Genomic DNA, 22,624 nt, shown 5'->3' on the forward strand with positions numbered 1-22,624 from the left:
ACTTACTAGCAAAACTAGATTAAAATGTCTCAAACTTATAACAAATTCTTGCTGTTTGTGGAAAATCTGGAACTCCTTGACCTTCACCCTTATTTACACATCCTCATATTTTGTTAACAAATTTTCTATCCATTAACAACAAATTTACAAGGGCCACTGATAGTAAGGCTGACAAATAAATGCCAAATCACCATCAAATGTGGGGAGGAACAAAAAACCCCTACTGATTGACCGCTACAACCATCCCAGGATCACCTCCCCCTAATATGCAAAATTTTCCACCTCTAATCCTCCCATAAAGGTCCATTCAGGGAACTTTAGAATTAACCCCCTCCCCTTTCACGGCTGTAAACAGCCACCGACTGAAAGTCAGTAGGTGACTGCAGAATACCTGTACCATCTAGCAAGACAACTGAAGTTACACTAAATTGATCGGCAAACTTTTTCTACCGTGGGCCTTCATTAGATTTGCAGGTAACAAATGAAATCCAATCTTTAAGAATGTTAAGTAAAAAGAGAATGAGTGTCAACGACGAGAAGGACAACAATAACACAGATTTGTTTTATTCTTCTTACTTTGATATTTATTTTCCTAAGTCCATGAACAGCATAACAGCAGCATATGTATCAGAATACTCCACTAACAGAACATTCTAGCTTGCAATTGTTAGTAAGCAGAATACAACATTACAATTTTACCATATTTTACTTAGAAACTGTCTTCAACCTTAGAGAAAGAGGTGACCTTCAAGGTGGGGCGATGACTTATTCTCTTATTAAATCTAGATAATATATGGATCTGTTACAAATTATGCAATGGCATATCATTACCACACTTTACAAGATATTCTTGGTACTGGATATCTCATTGTAGTACCTTTGAAATATGTATTTTGACATTTGGAATCGGTCACAATAATACTCATTTACAATGTTTAACAATGTGAAGGATTTATACGGTCAAGTCAATTTTCATCATGTTCGTAACCAATAATACACCTTCATTTTTCGCAAAAAGCCGGAACAAAGCAAAGTGTATGCGATGTTTCAATCACGACTTGTGTCTTCTGCAAACAACTTAATGCTCGCAATAGGACAAGGTAGTACAATTATGATGCTGTTGAAATATATATTCAAACTTATGCAACAGCCATTCTCCAGGAAATGTTAGTATGGGATAGCTTTTTGTAATGCAACGTCATCACCACACCCAACAAGACTTTTTTTGGGCATAATAATTAGCTTTCATTCATTTTGCTTAAAGTTAGTCATATGACTGGACTAACCAAGGTAAATCATTGTACCACTGAGGATACAAGTTGTCAAATGTACACAAGAAAGCTGTCATACCAATTCATGATCATATGGATAAAGGTCCACGTGGATGTATGACATATCCACAACTCTCATTCATTTCAAATGGAAATTGTATCAGTAAATACCTCTCTGTGTAAACATTACTGAAGCTGATAATAAATCATTTCTTTTCATAGACTCAGGAAAATAAATACACTTAAAATAAACTTAAAAACTTTCTGAATTGTTCATGGACAGACTGTGCCTTTCGATAGTACGTTGCATTTTTAATGCACAAATATGAACTCGTTTTGATTTTTGTAAAATAGGTTATTTAATGTCACAATTCAAAGGCCCCTCTTTTTGGACAGTATGTATGTCCTGTTTCTATTAAACAACTGTTCCAAACTGTTCATGCTGTTACTACAGAATCTTTGAAGCGTAACAAGAAAGCACCCCAATGAAGAGTGTTACTAGCCCAAGGATATTGTCCCAACTGGCTGCCCAAAGAAGTATGTATACCAGCAACTATATCATCATCAGATTTTAACTGTGCGATACTTGCAGTCTTCACTGAATTTAATGCAGGGCAGAAGCTGAATACCACCACACTGACATGTCCCATCAACAGGTAATTGATACATCTCATTCTAATCTGAGGCGATTCCTGATCACCCGGACAACTTCATTATTGGTGTTTAGTAGCCTAGGTAACGTTTAGCTGAGCTTATCCACTGTCTGCCAAATGGTCCATACAAAGATATCACAACAATGAAGACATCACTATGGCCATATCCACCAACATACAAGGGAGATACACAATGAACATTTTTGCCTTCCATATTTGGCGTTAAACTATTGCGTTATAACGATATTCAGACTGAAATGAATAAATCGGTCGTCCCAAACTAAAGTGTGATTGATACACAAACTGGACAACTTCCAAACCTTGTGCTTTCAACTGATTGCAAATGTTCGGTCAAAGGTGGTCATAGAACAAAATTTACTTTTACAATAGGAAAATGAGTTTAACAGCAATTTCCATCAACAGAATAAACTAAAGGTTTCTACACACTTTGAGTAAAGGCACAGTATGTCCATGATACATCATATTTATATAAAGAAAAAAAGCTTTTCCAAACGCCCTTCCTCTTTCTTTTTACTTCGTTGTTTTAAGTTACTAAATAAAATTCTTTCCCCTCGATTTTGTTAGTGCATTCTTTTTGTTTAACTTAACGACTATAAAGTGTCGATAACAGACCATCCATGCTACCAGATGGAGTAACCGATGCATAATATTTATGTACTTATTTCTTTCGGTTCAGATGAAAATATGCAAAGGGCTACCCATAACCCGATTGGTTACATCACAAGCACACCACTGCTGTCTGACACTCGAAGGACCAATGAAACCCTTTAATTTTCACAGACAGTGAAGCTTGCAAACTGCTCTAGTTTCATCAATGTACTCTCGGTATCACGAAGAGTCATCAAAACCCTCCCACATTGATTCAGAGAGAGCAAAGAGTAAGTCTGAGAATATAACTTTGTATGTCTGTTTTGAAGTATCACAGGGTAAGGAAAATGGCTCCACTCATTCACAGATGTAGGACAACATGTTCACATTAGGGTCGATATTTTACACTCTTTGCACAACAGATAATGCATTTGTGTTGGACGTTTTTCAGAAAGTCTTAAAAGGAGCACATTGCACTTGAGACGTGGATGGTTTGTAACAGGCAGAAGCCTTACTGAATACAGCCTAGTAATGACAGCGGAAGTCATTGCAACAAGTCTCATGTTAAATTTTCATATTTTAATTGCCAGACTTTATGATCAAATATGGGTCTGGAAGGTCTACTGACATATACATGCCGTTCTCTCTCGGACCATAATTTTTACTTCACACTTGATTTTTCCTGTGTAAGCCAATTCTCCATCTACTCTTCAACTTCCAATGTACTCTGTCATATTATCCCTGTGAACATTGTTTGGTTCACATGAATATAAACCATTTACAACATCTGCAAGAACACCAAACATTTCACAGCCACAGAATGTTGTGCGCCTGAGAGATTAATCTACTTTAAAGGTGTCCCCAAAGTTTTCATCACAACTGCTTACTCTCTTCCAACTATAAAACCATGCAAGGATTAACAGAGCAAACTGTCGTGAGGTTGTTCGGTTACTGTGTAACTTGCACAGCAGTACAGCTTAGACTGATTCATACCAATAACTTCCCCTCCCCTATCTAGGCAGCCCCTTCTCCCTTCCCTCTCCCCCCTTCTCCCTTCCCTCCCCCTCCTCATCAACCTAAAAAAAGGTTCTGCAAAATATCTTGATAGACCTGTTATACAATTTCTAAGCCAAACACAATTATATAAAGAAAAGAACATTGCAACTTTTGTGAAAACAGCAAATAACTCAAAACATTTGCAAAAACAATTCATAATTTAAACAATTTTGCAATTTCAGATAGTTAAAACCGTAACAGTCATCCAGATGTTTACACCCCACCCCCCACATCACCCCTCCCCAACTCAAAGCAAGGAGAAATAACACAAGAAACTTATGATCAAATCAAAGGCGTTTGATAGACTGACACATATAAAACTAAAGCATGAACCCAAACATCTGCATCCCCTTTCACATAAAATCTCCAGATTCAAAACAAGGTGGTTATCAAATATTTGACCACTGCTTTCACTTGACCTTTGACCTGAAATGTCAATGTAAATAGTTGACATACCTTCAGATTAAAAACCCAGTACACTGGCATTATTGAGTTGATGCCTCTATTTCATACCCCACATAGGGCATTGGGGGCACACATCAAGTGTGGGAGGGAACATTATGACTGTTCAATGTACTGGGTACAAACATTAACCCAGCCAAATCAGGTCAAATAACATTTTAAAACGGAAGACATTTCTATCACTACAGGACACAAAAGTAAAAACCTCACTCAAGTGGTGTAACGCTTCTGTAGTACAAAGATCATCTGAGCTGATTTATATTAATCTAGGGTGGGACAACTGGACACCAGAATTCACTTGTGAATAGCATTTCAAATCCATACCTCACTTGGACAGGGCCTCAAGCATGGTAAAGAGTATCCATCTACAGCATATATGGTCAATTGTCCTCATTGCATCAATCAACTTCAATATCCTCACTAGAAGAACATCTCAATCAATTCCATACAACTTGGGCAGTACTAACACCTTTTGGAAACCTTCAGCTACACTAAAGTTGATTCAAAACTAAAAAGGCAAAGAATGTTCCCTCCCCTACCCCCCCCCCACCCACATTACCAATTAACTGGATCCATATTCTGAGTGTACCCCTCCCTCCCTGTCTGACAAATTTCTGCAAAACCTCACCTCTATCAGGGATACAAATTTCTCAAGTAATGCATGGTGTAGAAGTTCAATCTTCTCACCATCTCACATTTTAAAGTACTCTTCAAGGTGGGGGGAGGGGGTCTTCTCCCCCAGCAGATTTACCAGTCACACATTTCCCAATTCTTGCCTTGATTTAATCGACCGCAGTGTTACATAACCATGGTCAACCAAATCAAACACGACAACCAAGACAAATTGTGGGAAAGCCAATTTCTCTTGGGTTAACTTTTTAAATTATGCACAGATTTGCCCTCCCCCATCTCTCCTGTGTGATCCCATCCCAGTTCCCCACCCAGTGTCCCCCCCAACCCCACAAAATAAGGTGCAAGACAATAAAACAAACATTTTAATGTCAATAGCCTACTCCAGCATGGTAACATTACATGCATTAGTGGTGCCTTTAGTAATCACCTTCATCCCAAACCCCTTGGGAAAGGCAAACCTGTACATTATTTTTCATCCTGGGAGACGCCACCTTTGTGACAAAAAATTAAAGGCCTCTCACTTTATCCCCAGGATTGCAATAAAGTGATCTTCGCACTACCAGTTGCCTTGTGTTTACACTTACAAGCGTTTACTAATGCTCGGTTTGTTCTGCTTCATATACCTCCTCCAAATACTGTCTCTCTATGGGAATCATTTCTCAAACTAATAGAGGAAAGACTAAATGACCGTTCACAGAACGTTACCCCCATTGCTACTCACACTCTCTCGATGAGCGTTAGGAACTCTTTAAAGCCCACGAGAGGAAAGATTCAATAATGATATCCTGTTTGTTATAGGACAAGATTGTCAGGGCGTACCTATGAGATAACTGTCTCGCGGTTCTTACCATTCGTGACACAATCCCTGACAGCGCTCTCTCCCCAAAAATTGAATTCAGTCTACCAATGAGAGAGTCAAGACTGAAGGACAAAAGAATTGGGACCAATGGACATCGGCCATGTAATTATTATCATTCCCGGTAATCTACTTTGGAGGAGAAGATTATCTAACATAACTGACAATCTCAAAGGACTCAAAGAGACAAGAAGCATCTTCATTTTGGTCAAACTTGGATCCAATATAAGGAGGATAATTTGCATATGAAACGAGCAAACTGTAAGTGTGAACACAAGGAACATTTGAAAACTTTCCCTTGTAGTCTTAGGCCATTTAGATCCATTTGCTACAATCGTTCTTCTCAAATTAAAAGTTGACCACTCACTGGACAAACAGACACAAATGTTTGTTATTCTAGATACAATCTACACTTTTAAATGCACACGTGGCTGCATTCCACTAGATGGTGTAATGCGCTACTCATATTAAGCAGCCACTGTGCACTGCCCCTTGACAGTTCACTCGAGGGTGCTGTGCTCTATGCACGGCCACCAACTACACACAGGCCCCTTTCACACACAGGCACCTTTTACACATGGGTATGGTATACTGCTCCTTGACCTGGTTTACTCAATGATGCCATACACTACTCATAGGCAGTCTACAGATGGGCACATGAACAACCTCTTTCAAGCTGTTAAATAACACTACCAATGGGTGCCATCGACTCGTAAGAGCACATTAGGCACAGGATACAGTACATTTACTCGTGGACACCATATACCATGGCTTCAAGACTCTGGAAACAAACACCACATTTTTGTATACGCCATAGACACCATCCTGTCATTATTTCCTTAATCATGTACTTCATTGGATTTCCATTTCCAATAACCCACATAATTACTGCAGTTGAGCAATAATACCATCATCATATAATGACATAACAAACACCCAGAATAACAAACACAAGGTTTGTTAATGTATTCACACTTGCACTTCTTACAATAATTTCAAACTTTAAACAACAAGTACCCTGTTTTTAATCCGTTTTGTCGTATCAACACTGCTGGTCACCGTGCTCACACCGGGTGGCTAGTGCTCAAAACCAACAGTGTTTACATCATTGCGAAGTGACCTGACAGATCAAAAACAGAGTAAGTTGCCAGTGTACAACTGACAGAGACGCTCATACCTTGGAACACTTCCAAATGACCACATGAATCTAACACAATTTCCAATAGGAGGGGATCGCCGATTATACCAGCTAAAAAAGGAACGCAGGATTTTTTTCTTTCCATAGCTATAGGCTTCTTTCACATGGTTTCATATTATACATCTCAGCTACACATTCTTGCTCTTTCAAATCAACTTGTAACCTCTAATGCCATGCTTCTCCCTAATACGAGCCTAGCGTCGAATTAATGAAATATCTGGAGAATAACAGAACACATCCCTGATCTTTCTGTAAAATTTAAGTACTGTTTAGGATGACGATAATAAAGCAAAAAAAAAAAACAATTTGTCATGAAAGAGAAAACTATGGTCGTTTCCTTCCAAAGTTTCCGTTTTGCTTGTGGTGGCACAAAGAAGCTAGATTTGACATCATTTTCCGGCAGAGTTCTGACAAGATACACATGTACAATGAAAGGCAAGACAGATTATTCACTTGCACAGACTGGCTGCCACCTGGTGAAACTAAAAGAGATATTCTGATCATAGAACAAGGTATTGATATGTGGGTTGAATGGACAACTATTACATGAGGATCAATCATATGGGGAAAAGAGGCCATTTTTACACGAGGGTCACGGCAAGAGTACCAAGGTAAGAGCGTTCTCCAGTTACCCCAATGAACATACCAAGTTTATAAATCTCTCACATCAACTCCTAGCAATAAATTATTCCGAAATGAAGACTTTCCACTGTCCTACCTCAAACATCAATAAAACACATTTTTTCTTACATTTGCAGAGATTATTACGAAATGAAATTACTGACAAACTTGTCCTTTGGGTGGAGGGGGGGATTCAAAATCCTGTGGCTTCCCAACACACTGTGCTCTTCATCTTAACCTATAATTTGCCATCAAAAGTCAAAGAAACCCCTTTGGTGGTTTAAAATATATACTAGAAATCAATGTAAGAACTTTTATAAACTTGATTTTCATACTCCCCTGTTAATGTTGATGCTCAACTTTTGAAGTTGACCATCAACTTTAACTTCACTTTTTTGTTACCTCTCCATTTTCAAATCTTTTCTTACAAAAAAAAAAAAAAAAAAAAAAAATAGAAATCTGCTTCAAAAAGTCAATCTTTTCGACCAAATTTCATATTTTCAGCTGCATTCTGTTACGTCGAACTGCAACCAATTGGCAGTTTCTGTCTTTTACTCCCAACTAACAAAACATATCCCATTAAATTAGAATTTTCCTTTCTTTCCACTTCATTACATGTCAGATTATTCTAGTGAAATGGACAGTTCTCAGCATGTTTGACCAAACCCATTGTTGTTTGGGAATGATGTTCCAACCTACCCTACCTACTTGTTGGTGATACTTCAACACTGTACATAAACCTACAGACACTTTCAGTCGGCAGTGGAAACCAACACTCCGAGATTCGGATCGGCGAGGACGAAGATTAATCTTCCATCCCGACCAAAGAGAAAAGTGAAAGTTGTGAGATCCGAGCTGAAAATATGTAACATCATTGAAAAGATTGCAAATTTCAGTGGTATCTGTGATGAGAATTTCATAAATTGAGAGTGAAGAAAAAAAAAGTCTGTGTGTGGAATAACGGCACAAATCGTCTCCATGATCGCCGTTTCCCAGAAGAAAAAAAAATTTGGAGTTGGGTAGAGAGCCCCCTATGAGACTTGCATTGCGCTACCCCTTGATAATGTTATGTACAAATTTCTCATTTACAAGCCAGTCAAACTGGCTGATATTTACAAGAATGGGGTAGCGCAATGCCCAGCGCAAAAAGTCGCAATCGGTTAAAAATAAGTCTTATTTTATTTGTCAAGTAATGTCCATTTTTGCTGAGCACAGCCGTGGAACTAACAAGCTTATGCAATCAAATTCTGTGCTCTAATTAACTTTGCATGAACTGTTCCACGACATTAAACACCTCTCTGAGAATTTTTAGGATTCCTTCCTTCATCACAGTTTTCAAAGTCCTTTCACGGTATCACCAGTCCTGTCCACCGAGCATTCTTGTATCGAACATCCAAAATTGTGAACATTTTTGTGTCCTCCAGTCTTTTAAGATTCAACATCTTCCTTAAACCGTCATCAATATTCATGATTTTTTGTTTAAATACCATTTTTTAGCATACTGGATATTCATGACTGTCTTGTTTGAACAGAACTACTCAATGGCCCCTTCCCCTAACTGGACACACGATTCCTTTTGACATGTGACCACTTTGAATTCGGCTCCGATCATATACAATGCCATTTCTCGTTTTTTCCTTTCACGATACAAAACTAGTGTTCGACCATGAAACCCATAAATTCTCATAAGGCGTGTCTCTCTCTCGTTAAGCTTTTATGTTATGGCAGCGATTATTTCCGTCCACATTTGGAGTACTGTCACTGCATAACCTTGCCCGAGGTTGGTTTACTGGCCATTATTTCCAAGTCCACCACTACCCGTCGACCGACACCAGGCAATCTATATTGCATAGATCTCTCTTAAAGGCATCCATGCTACAAAGGCATCCGTGCTACAAAGTTGCTGCCTTAATTAAATAAACCACGGTCATTCAACAACGCTTGACAACGACCATTCCATGGTATTCAGTTCCTTTGACCACACTCCTTTCATTCCTAACCAAGTCCATTCGATTTTTTTTTTTGTTACACTACTAATCTCACCACCGGAACGAGTCGTTTGGCGCGGTGATACTCCTTCCTATTGTTTATCAGCAGAAATACATTTGCTTGTTTGCAGACGACCTGTATACAACAGCAAACAGTCCTGAGTTGTACTGAAAACAATCCCTTTGAAAACTCTTTTGCTGTCCTCTCCACCTTCTTCTTTGTTCCAGTATTCCATTCGTTCCAATGTGACCAGCTGACCACCTCAAAGGTTCTAGATATGACAAACTTGGCTCCTCTGATTCAAATTTCCACTTTTCATACTCCACAGTTCTGATTTAACTTGAATACTCTACGATTCTGGAAGCCTAAGCCAAGAGTGAAAGTCAACTGTTTTTTTTTCCCTTTTTGTTCCTGAATAGTTCCACATCCTCCTACGACGGATCACTTGACCTGTCCGAAGTCCAATCTTATGAACCATCACGCTCCAACATAAATTCTCAACATTGTGAACATCTCTTTACGAGATGTTCGCTTCGTTATCTTTCCAAAACACTGCATGTGCAACATCTTCTAGTTCGAGGGCACCTGCTATAAGACAGCTATAAATTTTAAACCGTCTGGTAGAGGTCTGTTCAACTTGGATCAAAACACATCCTCATACATCTTCTCAGTTAACTGTATGATCTTTGCTCAATCCCTGTGCGCCTACTTCGAATCCTACAGAAATAGGTATCTTCGACTCCACCTTCAGTCTCCGCACCAGTGCAGAGAGAGGTACGCTATTGACCCGCATCTCTGTGCTACTGCGTCAACCTGTCCTATAAGAGGGCTGCCTCCTAGCTGGCATGCGTATGTGTGATTGCATGGTGTATTTCTGTCAACTACATCCCTCTAGTTACTGTGTGAAGTTGCGCGATATTTTGTCGCTCAAACACGAGACAGTTAACATGGTTTCTAATGGGTAACTTCTAGTAATAGGCCGAGTGCTTCAGCATCACGTACTTGGCATTACACACTTGCTTTAAACTTTTGGCATTAGGTAACTACAGTTTTATCTTAATATCAGGTAGTTTATTTTTTATTGATACTGCTAGCTACCAGCCAAGTACTTCTGCCTGCAGAATCACATATTAGACTTTGTAACGTAAACATCAGCTCTGCTCGATAAACTGATAACATCTTCAGCTTTAAAGTCAGCTGTCTTTTCGTAGTTCAGCATCTAGAGATAATAAATTATCTGGGAGTTGTCGTCAAACAACAGTCCTCTAATATCAGACATCTGGTGAAGTGTAACAAGCACTGATAGATACTTCACAAGACTGACACAGTGCCAAACACACTTTAGCCCTTCGACAGGCTACTGCCCTTGATGTTCAATCAACGGCAGGGTCAAGTCAAATTTGTGTTCAATGAAAAGCTGGAAGCTCACAGGGGGCGCTCTACCCATTATGTTGCTCTCTGTTGAAACAAGTACTGTTCAATAATCTGTTAACATGGGAATGAATGTTGGACAAGCACCATAGGAAGCTTCAAAGCTCCTAGAAATGACCAGGATTTACAAAGCGTTAATAAGGGTTGGGCAATACTTACAAATTTTCCTGATCACAACGGGCCACACTTTTCCCTCAAAACACCATTTACCTACACATTGCAATATCTCATATTGAAAGAGTATCCCTGTGAAAACTGTCTCTCCTCATCAAAACTCCTCCCCTAATATATCTGTACATCACTGCCAGCATGGTAATAATTTTTTATCCCCTAACGATTTAGGGGTACCTGGTAGCTGCTACAATGACGGTTACAGCTATCGCCCAACCCTTAACGCATCGCCCTCTACCTCGATCAAAATCAACTTCCACAATCCACAATCCCATCTTGCACTTGTCTACGCCACTCATTAAATATGACTGACCTTGTGACTGTATAGTAAACAAGGCACTCTTTGGACTAAAAAAAAAAAAAAAGTGACATTCAATCACAAAATTAAAGTCAGAAAAACAAAGTAACATTGCACATACAAAGGCTGAACAGTATAATCACCGTATGGTGGTGACTCTGGTTTGTCGACTTCATCAACCAACAGAAAATGCTGTTATTTTACTTTGCGCCCAACCGTGGGAATACTCAAAAGCTTCAACTCGGGCAAATTTTCCTGTGTTTTTTTTCTTTTTTTTTCATACTTTTCGTTCCTTTCCAACTCAATTGGTGTCACAAAATTCTCTTTTTTCCTCCTCTTTAAGTGTTTGGTTTTTAGGGACCTAACCAACTTGCCAAACAGAATCATCACAAATAATTGTCACCACGATGGTAATTAAAATTCAATTGTCCTTCTCTTCTTATTTTTTTGCAGAAAATTTGTCAAATTTTTTAGGAAATCATAAAGGAACACCCTGTTTGTCCAAATCCCACATTTTCAAATTCTCAGCACAACTGGAACGAGAAAAAATTATTTCACTACATGTGAAAATCATTCAAACTTGGGTCAAAGGTTAAAGTAAGAGCAGTTTCCATTGGTTGGTCTGACAAAATTTGTGTCAACTGAATCAAGATACATCCTTTTTGTCTCGGGAAAATAAAAATGAAACAAACTGGACTTTAGAAATTAGAATCCTAACAAGCTTAGTTCTTCTTTGTGCTTATTTCTCTCTCTTCTCCTCCTCCACCTCCTCTCAAGTCTCGGCCTCGCCCGCGGCCTCATCCTCCTCCCCATCTCCATCTCCACTGACCATCTGATACTCGGCAACGTAGAGCTTCTTGTCCACGTACGCCTTGCTGGGGAAGGGCTTAATCTCTGTTTTGAGTTCTTTCTCAATGTTGTACAAATTGAACCGGTCGTCGTATGTCACCAAGTTGATTGCGATACCGAGGTGGCCGAACCGTCCGGATCTACCGATTCTGTGCAGGTAGGTTTCCGCATTTCGGGGGAAGTCAAAATTGATGACGACGTTCACTGCTTGTATGTCAATACCTCTGGTAAATAGGTCTGCAAAACAAGAAACAGAAAACATGAAGATAGAACTAAAAGATGAAAAATATTTCATTAACTGCAGCTATATGTCCTGTTTCTTGTTGATTCTTATTCTAAATCAAATAAAAACAGAAAGGTGAATCCTGTCAAAGTCCAATTTTAGTTGATGGAGGGCAAGAGACTTTATCGGTATCACACCCTGGGCACTGCTCAGTTCTCTTTGGTCGGCAAGAGGTGTTAGAGGGGAGGGGGTAGAATCAATGTTGCCAGAGAGCCATGCCATAAATTTCCAATGCTGTAATAAATTTCCACCACTTCTTGAGGGCCCAAACAAAAAGAGAAAACCAAAGATTGTGGAGTAGACTTTATATAAATATATATGCTACTGTACAACTGATAATTACCTATTCCACAATTATTCTACTTCCATATAGATCACACAATTAAGAATGACCTACATTGTTCTGTCACAGCCGTTTCCACTGTGCAAAAGCATTGAAAGGCTTAGGCACAAGGATATTGAACTGTATTTAATATCTGCTCTTTCTGACACTCCACAACCATAGTTTAAAGCAGTGATGTAACACAAGAGCAACACATGGGTCATGAAAGGGCAAGACCCATACCACAAATATCTTACCCCCTTGCACACGAGCATGGATTTACAGAACCTACGCCAACTTTATTAAGCAATAGTTGTGGCAAACTTTCAAACTATCTCCCTATCAAAAGATCTCTATGACATATACCTAGCAAGACAATCCCGTGGGGGGGGGGGGGGGCAGGCAGATCATCAAAGAAACCTTTACGGAATATTTCAACAAAAAGAGACTGACCTGTGCAGACCAGATTCCTGCAGGCTCCATTTCTGAAGTCGTGGAAAACTCTATTACGGTGTTCCTGTCCCATCCTTGAGTGAATGTAGAAGCAACCATACCCCAGTTTGGTAATGGTCCTGGCTAAAAGCTCTACACGTTGGGTTGAGTTGCAAAAGATAATGGACTGGTTGATTTGTAGCTGAAGGGTTACAACAAAATAAAAGATTTTTCATGATGCAACAATCACATCTGCCAACATAAATAGTGTTCTTTTACACTTGCCATTTTGACATAGTTTGAACTTTTAATCATTCTGGAGGGGGTGGGGGGGAGGGATGATCTTTTTCCCTGCCAGTGGGCATGTGAATGTTGCTCTTTGGTATGTGGCCAGGTCATGTGACGGCCAACCCTTTGAGAAACTTTGTTAACCGCCTTCAGAATATCCCGACTGACAGGTACACAGCATTGGTTATTATGTTTTAGTGCCTTTCTGTTCTTGTTCATTTGGCTGCATTGATATGGTGAAAACATTTGGTACGGATATCAAACTCCACTCATCTGTGCAAACCCAGTTTGGACATCACCACTACTGTGTCCGGTGCCTCTGTATCTCTCCAAAGAAGCACCCAGTTACATCTAACAGTTGCTGCAGAACTCTTCTAAAATCCCTTTCCAAGCACTGCCACAACCTTTAGGCTTTCTTGCTAAGTTTGCAATGGAGCCCCAAGAGTACACATCGATGCTGGGATATCACTACTAACTTCAATTGGATACTTTACCTTGGAGAATAGAGTGTTGAGGCAGCGAACTTTCTGTTTCTCTTCCACAAAAGCATAGTATTGTGTGATACCTTTCAGGGTAAGTTCTTCCATTAGATTGATCTCGTGTGGCTTGTTCAGGTATCTTTGCTGCAATGAGAGACAACCAACAGTCAATGCAAAATCACATCCAGATGAGTTACATAAAAACATATGAAATGCCCAACACACCTTTTCACATCGGCACGGCAATTTTACAGTGCCTCCCAGGAGTTCTACGAATTAGAACTACTTTGTTCAATTTCAAACATCTCTTTTTAGAAATCTTCCCCAGTTGAAGCTTAAGAGAGTGCTTCCATGACATTCTATCTACCAGATGCTTCTTCAATATAGCATAAACCACAAAGCAAATTGGAAAGTTCCAAACTGTAGAATTGTACTTTACATTTGAAATGAAACTATTCATCAGCTGTGATCTACATCGTTCAGGACTTAAGTATTGATAACCCATCAAGAAATGGCACATATTCAACTAAAACATATCTTTAAGGGGGTGGGAGGGGTTGAACATATCTTTTAGGGGGGGGTTGGATGCTAAAATGCAAGGAATATAAAGGTCATTGTAGAAATAAAATGGGGTCCACCTTTAACACTCTTGATGTCCTTCAAACATATATGTGTATCAAATTGTTTAACACTGTCACAGCCGTTTCCACTGTGCAAAGGCATTGAAAGGCTTAGGCACAAGGATATTGAACTGTATTTAATATCTGCTCTTTCTGACACTCCACTACCATAGTTTAAAGCAGTGATGTAACACAAGAGCAACTAACGGGTCAGAATATGGCAAGACCCACACCACAAATATCTTACCCCTTGCACAGCACAAACTATGCTGTACTCCCCCCACTGGGCACCACCTTGCATTGCCTTGATATAATTTTCCTGGTCTGGTGGAGGCACTGCACATCTTTTCACATATCAGACAAGCCCACAAAACGATGTCACTGGCTGACAAAGGTGGGGTATCTGCTCCACATATCTTTTCTTACACTCTTGTTTGAAAGTAAAACGAGGTGGTGATCTAACCCTACATAAACTGACATTTTCTTCTTTTGGTTTCTCAATGGCACTACGTCCAAAAAATTGACAAAGATTTACAGGGGGTAGAAGATTGTCACTGATGAGAGCACAACCTGTGGACAACCACACACATTCCTCCTCCTCCTCACACATCAAAACTGATATTCCAGTGTCTTCCCACCTCAGCAAGAAGACTGTGAACTTGTACAATGGTAATTTAAACTTCCTTCAAAGACTCACCTTGAAAGACTTTACACAGATTGGGAAGGTTGCTGAAAAGAGCATGACTTGACGATCCTGCGGCAGAAGTTGGATTAAGTCGTCCAAAAGACCCTTGAAGTCTTGTGAGAGTAATTTGTCCGCCTGAAGTGAAAAGTTGCAAAAGTTAAAAACTTCACTACTTTAAATTGACAACTGAAAAACAATCCACTTATACTCCCCAATTTCCTATCTTACAACTGATAATTACCTATTCAACGATAATTCTAGTTCCATATAGATCACACAATTAAGAATGACCTACAACGTTCTGTCACAGCCGTTTCCACTGCGCAAAAGCATTGAAAGGCTTAGGCACAAGGATATTGAACTGTATTTAATATCTGCTCTTTCTGACACTCCACTACCACATAGTTTAAAGCAGTGATGTAACACAAGAGCAACTAATGGGTCAGAATAGGGCAAGTCCCATACCACAATATCTTACCCCTTGCACACGGGATTTCACAAGGGAGTTTTGTGGGAAACAATGTAGTATGGGGTCTACAGTAGGTAGTGTTAATTCCACTCTCATACGCTGTGTTTATATCTTCTGCATGAGAGAATGAGCAGTCCCTGAGGTGGGTTCTTACTTCGGTCTCTAAAAGTGCTCACCTCCAGCCTCTATGACTGGTCATTTTTGGTGAAACAAAAAAATGGTTCCAGGGAATTAGGATCTAATTTTCATATTGGTTATGTACTAATGGAGAATGAGGTTTGGGGAAGGCAAAAATTAGTTGCTTGCACTTACTTCATCTAATACCAACATTCCACATTTGTCCATTCTGGCAATATCTTTACTGATCAGGTCCAGAGCTCGTCCAGGCGTCGAGACCAAGATTTGAACTGCGATAACAAAATGGTAAATAAAGGTAGAGTAGTGAAAGATGTGAATTTACCATGCTCTGTATTGTACTAAACACTGTGAACATCCAGGCTACAGCAAACAAGTGTGTTGATATGGAGGTAAATTAATCTGAGCCACAATGCAATTTAATTCAACTCTTAAGAATTAGAAAATGTTGCTGATGTATTATTTCAAGGAAAATGCTTGTGGGAATTTGATTTTAGCCATTACATTTCACATGGCGCACTGGCAGAAATTATGAAATTCTGGGGCAGTAATGTGTCGATTCTTTCCACTGCACAACGATATTAAATGATCAGAGGTACAAGGATATGAAAGGAGTTTACTGTTTTGCTCTGTCTGACGCTTCTAGGCTAACCATGATGTAGCAGAGAAGTAACACTACTGAGCATTATATTGTCACATCATTTATTAAACACTGAAGTGGCAGGGTTGAAAAATCTTCCAATTTTAGCCCTTGAGACAGCTTGGGTTCTATGGAACATGGCAACTGGACTGGAAATTGTCATGGCAAGTATGAGTGCTGTCACAATGCCACTTAAATACAAAAGTTCACAACAATAGAGACCATCAAGAATTTATGTACTATCTCTGGCTTAGAATACCACATCTTTGGCCATTTGCTCAAGATGAAAGTGCTTCAAAAACTCTTCTTGCTAAAATCAAGTTCACTCATCCACACATTATGTACCGTATTGATTTTGATGATTATGTTCTTAATGCATACCTGCAAAAAAATGCAAAGTGCCTTTCTTTCTCCTACTGGCAAATTGCAAATCCACCTGCATTTTGGGTAGTAAATGGCCTGATTTCAAGGCATGTATCTACAGTTGAAATGTTTTAACTAATGACGTACAGTTGAAATGTTTTATACTAATGACAAGTAATTTATCTACTTTTTGAGCTAGGTCAATTTGAGTGCATTTGTAGAATGGAGACAGGATAAGACGACAAATTCCTAACGCAACAGCAACATACAGAAGAAACGAGTGTTTCCCCAATAACAAGTTATTGTCATACATAAGTGTGACGAGACTGACCTTTGCACAGCTACATTGTTTACTTATATCTTATCATGTGCATCTGGTACACAGTATCTTTGCACCTTTCAAAACAAACATGAACCCAAACACTTGTGTCACCAACTAACTTTATCCAAACTTGATGTAGTTCTTACCTGTTTTGTCGAGTCTCATAATGTCATCTCGCAGGCTGGTGCCACCGGTGGTCACCATAACGCTGTGCCCTGTATGCTTTGCAATTTGTTTACAAATATGACTTGTCTGTAGGGCAAGTTCCCTCGTTGGCACAAGTATCAATGCTATGGAGTAAAATGAAGCAAAAATCATAAGTAACACTGAACTCATTGAACCTCAGTAGAAGAGTTTCTTACAACATATATGTGAGTAGGTATTGCATAGATTACACCAGAGAAAAGGACCAGGGCAAAATTGTATTGGTTGTCTGAGTCAACCATCTTGCTCTTTGGAAAACCAAACCATAACGCCAGCAGGCTTAGTGATCCCTTTCCTTATTATTATAAGTTTATGCTGTACATGGAATCACTTGATTAATAGAGCTACTGAGGAAAATGTGATCTCAAATGACCTTTGACCAATACCAATAACAGTCAAAAACCAGTTCTACCTAGGGGGAACCTACATACCAAATATGAACATACCCCAGTTGTCCTTCTGAAATTAGAGCATTGCCAAACGTTTCACAAACACACAGACGCAACCACCTCGCATACACTCCTACTGGTTATCTACGAAGCGCTGGTATTGGTACCTGACAAGCACGCAACAGCTATTTATCAAATCTCAAACGATCTACTAATCAGGGATGAGCCTGGGGTAAAAAAAAAAATCACAGAACTTTGCAAAATTGCGGTATAGGTTCAAGTTTGCGTATGCTACAGTGTGTTAGGATAATTGTTTTTGTCCCCGAGGTAGAAAAGAAATCACAGATATTCCGCGAATTCGCGGAAAAAGCTCATGGCTGACTATTTCAAGGCCTGCTACTCACCTTGTATTTCATCTTTTTCTGGCGAGACCCGTTCTATTACTGGTATGAGGAACGCCCCCGTCTTTCCTGTTCCGTTCTTTGCCCTGGCCATAATGTCCCTCCCGGCGAGGGCGACAGGGATGGACTCTTCCTGAATTGGCGATGGCTGCTCCCATCCCTTCTCAAAGATGCCCATCAAGAGGTTGCGAGACAAACAGTAATCTTCGAATTCGTTCCCTTTCGTTTTGGTTACATCCTGAATAACAACGACGACGTCACAATATGAAGGTATGTTGTCAGCCCTATCAAACATGGCCAAAGATTGAAAACAAAATCCAATCTAGGGCCCAGATTCAGGACCTTGCATTTACAAAGTACTGTCTGCACAAGTAGAAAGATTTGCACAATGTTCAAATTTCCTAACCGGTACTTTTCATTTTTTATCGATCTTCAGACTGTCACACCAAACAGTTGAATTGGTCACTGTCACAAGCATTCAATTCCTTATAGTAAGCTTAGTTGTCTTGAATTTTGTCACCATATGTCAGTTCATTGACTGATATGAATTCACCTGATCTAGTATCAAAATGACAAACTTTAAAGCATAAAACTTACCAATTTGGGATTGACTTTTAAAGTAAAAAAAAAAAACATTCGCACATCTTACCGAGGTTCTTATTCTGTTGTCTTTAGGTGGGAGCTTTAGTTTGGACTTCCAGTTGGGATCTCTGTAAGAGAAAAGGAATTGAAATATCAACAGATGGTCTGGAGAGACACTCTGCTTTTCACTACTTTGTGGAAAGGTGTAATGTACCTCCTGCCAATGTTCTTTACTGTATTACTAAATTATTCCTTGCTTCATCCACATAGCCATTGAACTGAGATTTAGTAACTGCAAGTGACTTACCCTGACACATTTGCAGTCAAGTATTATGGCGGGCAATATACAGAAGCCTTTCATGATTCATCCACATGTTTGCATTCAATCACCTATAATTTACTCTCAACCAAGGATCTTAATAAAACCATCCACTTACCCGGTAGTGTTTTCTGTTGTAAGAAAAACAACTCACACCCCTCATGAGCACCCACAAAGTACTCCACACATCTCGATGCTCCTACCACCCCCCCTTCTTCTCACTACCCCTAGTACCCTTACACCTACAGGCATAAATCCGACTTAATGTTACTCCCAGTAAACACCAACTTACATAGCTACAGTATCTACAAGATGCTGTAACTTACAAACTGTAGTTACACTATCATGCTACTGTACTATGAACCAAACACACACCCAGCCATCCCAAGTACTCTGTTACTCCTAAAGTCCTAGTTACTGTCCACTTACTCTGATATTACATCTTGATCGTTCACTGGTCTTGAATTGTTTCCATTTGTCGTCTCGCTTCGTGCCGAGGACACCCCTTGTGACCTTTGACCAGTCTGTCTTGTCTGACCTTCTCCGTCCGCCATGTTTCTTCCCCCTGCACTTCTGCTGGGGCTGTGGGCATTTGTCGCGTTAAATCTATTATTGAGTTGAGTTTGCTGTGGGGGAGCTGTTGCCATTGTCTCTCTCTATTATTATTTCAAACTTTCAAGGCAGTTTTGACAGCGTATGCAGCTATTGATAATACTGTTTTAAGTGATTAATAGTGTTCGAGAGCTTTTGTCCACTCAGCACTTCTTTTGAAATTCCTGCACACAAATATGTGTGTTTGTATGCATTTACAACAGAACGACACGTCTCCACTTATAGAAGACTGTTCTTTTTTACACAAAACAAATATACAAATATATAGATATAACTTTGCATAGAAAATCTGACTCCAAGGAATATAAATTAAGTTCTTTGGAAGAGTTTCAACGAAAAGGAAAATTTGATGACTTTTGACGAGCAAAAGTCAAGTATGAAAGTGGAGTTCAATTGAACGTAAAAAAAAACTGAAGAAAAATCAAATCCCTCCACCACGTGGACGGATGAATTGCACTGAATCTCCGTAACAAGGTTGGCAATATTTGTCGCAAGAGTTTGAGTTCAAAACTGTTTACGGCACCAGTTTAATTACCTACAGCGTAGGTAAGCACTCCTATGACTTAGACAAAACTTAGGTTCTAGTTGTTGGTTGAAACGCTGGTTGAAGCACACCAAGTGTGTCGCAATCTCATTCTGGGAGTAGAAAACAAAGAGTAAACCAAGATGAAATATGGCAAACAAACAGAGATTAGATAATTGTTACACATTGAACGAAGATAAAGCATTTTGCATAGAAACATTAAAGTGGTTGAGTCATATACAAATTACAAAGGGATATACGTGTTTTACAAATATTTCAGTTTTATTCCTGCAAGGGACAAAAACAAAGTCATTGCAAATCCCTGTCAGTTTGGACTAGTACTGATAGTGGACTTTTTTTGGTAGTCGATTAATCACATTGTTTTTGATCGGTTACTGTAGGCTATTATTCAAAACCAGTTTATGTGTAGTGCTAATTTGTAGTCGAGTAATCGCAACTTAGGTCTTGAGCGTGATTAATCGAAATCCAAAATGTATTTGCAACTACTGACGATTAATCGATTACGACTATCAGCACTACTTTGGACTAGCAAGTTTTGGTAAACTACTGTTTTTTTTTTTAAATTTGTACAAGAAACAAACAAAGAACAAGTTGTTTGGAAATAACGAGTTGTTTGTGAACTATCCCTCCAATATGCCTATAATTCTCATCAAAATTGCTCTCTGTTGCAATGTTGATGAGTTTACTGATTGGATCCTGTGTATCTTCAGCAATGGTAACTACACTACATACATAGCATATATAGTCCAATGCTTACACTCCACTACATAATCTTATTCTGGAGTAAATTACAGTGCATTATTTTTTACATTTGTTTGATTTTAGTAGTATGATTTGGTTCTATGTTGGTAACAAATTTCTGCAAACATTTTGGTCTCACATTTACATTTTTTTTAACATGTAGTCTAGTGCAGGGATGGTCACAAAGTGGCCACATTTGGATTTGGACAGATGATGCACTCGTCCTTTAAACCTGGGTTTACAGTGTTAACTGTGCTCTTAAAGATATCAAGCAACATTTTGGTATATAATCTACGATAAATATTTACTTTACCTGCGTTATACTGATAATGTGTAACTTTACACAGTACCAATATATCTACAAACAAAACTCAACTCATAACTGCTTGATTTTTAATATGCAAAGTTTAATTATTCTTTGGTTATTTCTTAAAATGTGGTGAAATATGGGGTGGTTCATAAAAAGATGAATATGAGGCATGCATCTGAATTCAATTGTTTGTTTAGGTTATGCTAGTTTTTCGTACATAGCTTACCAATAGGCCTAGTTTTCCTTACAAGTTACAAGCAAATGTGCAAAAATTTTGCAGTTGCAGGGGTTCACCAACTACAGTTAGACCTAGTTCTTTAACGAATACAAACGTCATAACTAATGACCACCATTGTTTTTTTCTCCATGCCATCATGACATATGGCTTCCAATGCCTTCGATGAAAGCCATTGTTGAACTGAAGAATACTTATAAACATAATAACATCATTTGTTATCAAGGGCAATCCAAAATGGAACCAAGAAATCTAGCAATTGGGACATCCTACTTAATCTTCATCTGGACTGTTACTTTCATCAAACATTGTATTTCATTTTGTCAAAGCATTACAAGTGTACTAGGCCTTCTTGCAGGAGTTGACTGAAATAATTACTATAACGCGACCAAAAACAATTTGAATAAGCCTCAGCCTCTTTAGTTAGGCCTAGCAGAGCAGACTAAGTAGTAGCAACTTAAGCCCGATAAATTGTCTAACATTACAAAAGTACAGGCAATTAAAACACCAATCTATAAAGAAAATTTTTTCCTAATGGCTCAACTCCACCAAAGTAAATAAACTCTGTAAGATTTTGGCTAAGCGACGTGTCTGTTTGGGGTTGCAATAAATACTTTTCACATTGAGTGCGGCTTAGAATATCTAAGCTTTTGGGCAACCTACAAAGAACCGTTCTGATTTAAAGTCTCTATGAAGTGCTTATAATAGACGCATCTTCACATATTATGTACCAAAAAGTATCAAGAAGAATATATAGTTGAAGCTTTATTGACAATATCTTTTTCACTTAAAGGATGAAAGAGATATTTGAAGATGGTTAGTTACTTACCGTATTCGAATTTGTGTTTCTCGCGTTGAAGCTGGCTTGGTACCACACTGTACTGATGTACTGTACTGATGTACTGTGTTCGCTAGTTAGCTCGCTGTTTATAAATAAAACCGTACGCGAAGGCTATACGTAGGGCTAGGGAGAGTCGTTGCAGAGTTTAGGAAATACGAATATTTTATGATAATTAGGACAACAAGTTTTTCGTGCTTTCATTGTTCAGAAGCCATTTTCACTCATCATTTATACTCCTGTTATATATTATAATCATTTAATTAAGCATAAGGGACAAATATATAAGACAATTTCTACAAATTTAGCCAAAA

At 38.9% G+C, this 22,624-nt stretch overlaps 1 protein-coding gene across 1 annotated transcript; it reads right to left on the reverse strand.

Moving 5' to 3' along the window:
- Positions 1–554: 554 nt before the first annotated feature.
- Positions 555–22,446, reverse strand: LOC139977074 (ATP-dependent RNA helicase cgh-1-like). The gene is made up of 10 exons (XM_071986094.1): positions 22,302–22,446; positions 19,460–20,278; positions 18,779–18,839; positions 18,133–18,367; positions 17,282–17,425; positions 15,988–16,082; positions 15,219–15,341; positions 13,917–14,045; positions 13,156–13,336; positions 555–12,334 (listed from the first exon to the last, which is right to left on the reverse strand). Exons 2-10 carry the CDS (start codon positions 19,675–19,677, stop codon positions 12,021–12,023), a joined length of 1,500 nt encoding a protein of 499 aa, XP_071842195.1. The 5' UTR covers positions 19,678–20,278; positions 22,302–22,446; the 3' UTR covers positions 555–12,020.
- Between the last annotated feature and the right edge of the window lie 178 nt (positions 22,447–22,624).

Source organism: Apostichopus japonicus, chromosome 12, assembly GCF_037975245.1.
Source record: "Apostichopus japonicus isolate 1M-3 chromosome 12, ASM3797524v1, whole genome shotgun sequence".
Lineage (NCBI taxonomy): Eukaryota > Metazoa > Echinodermata > Holothuroidea > Aspidochirotida > Stichopodidae > Apostichopus > Apostichopus japonicus.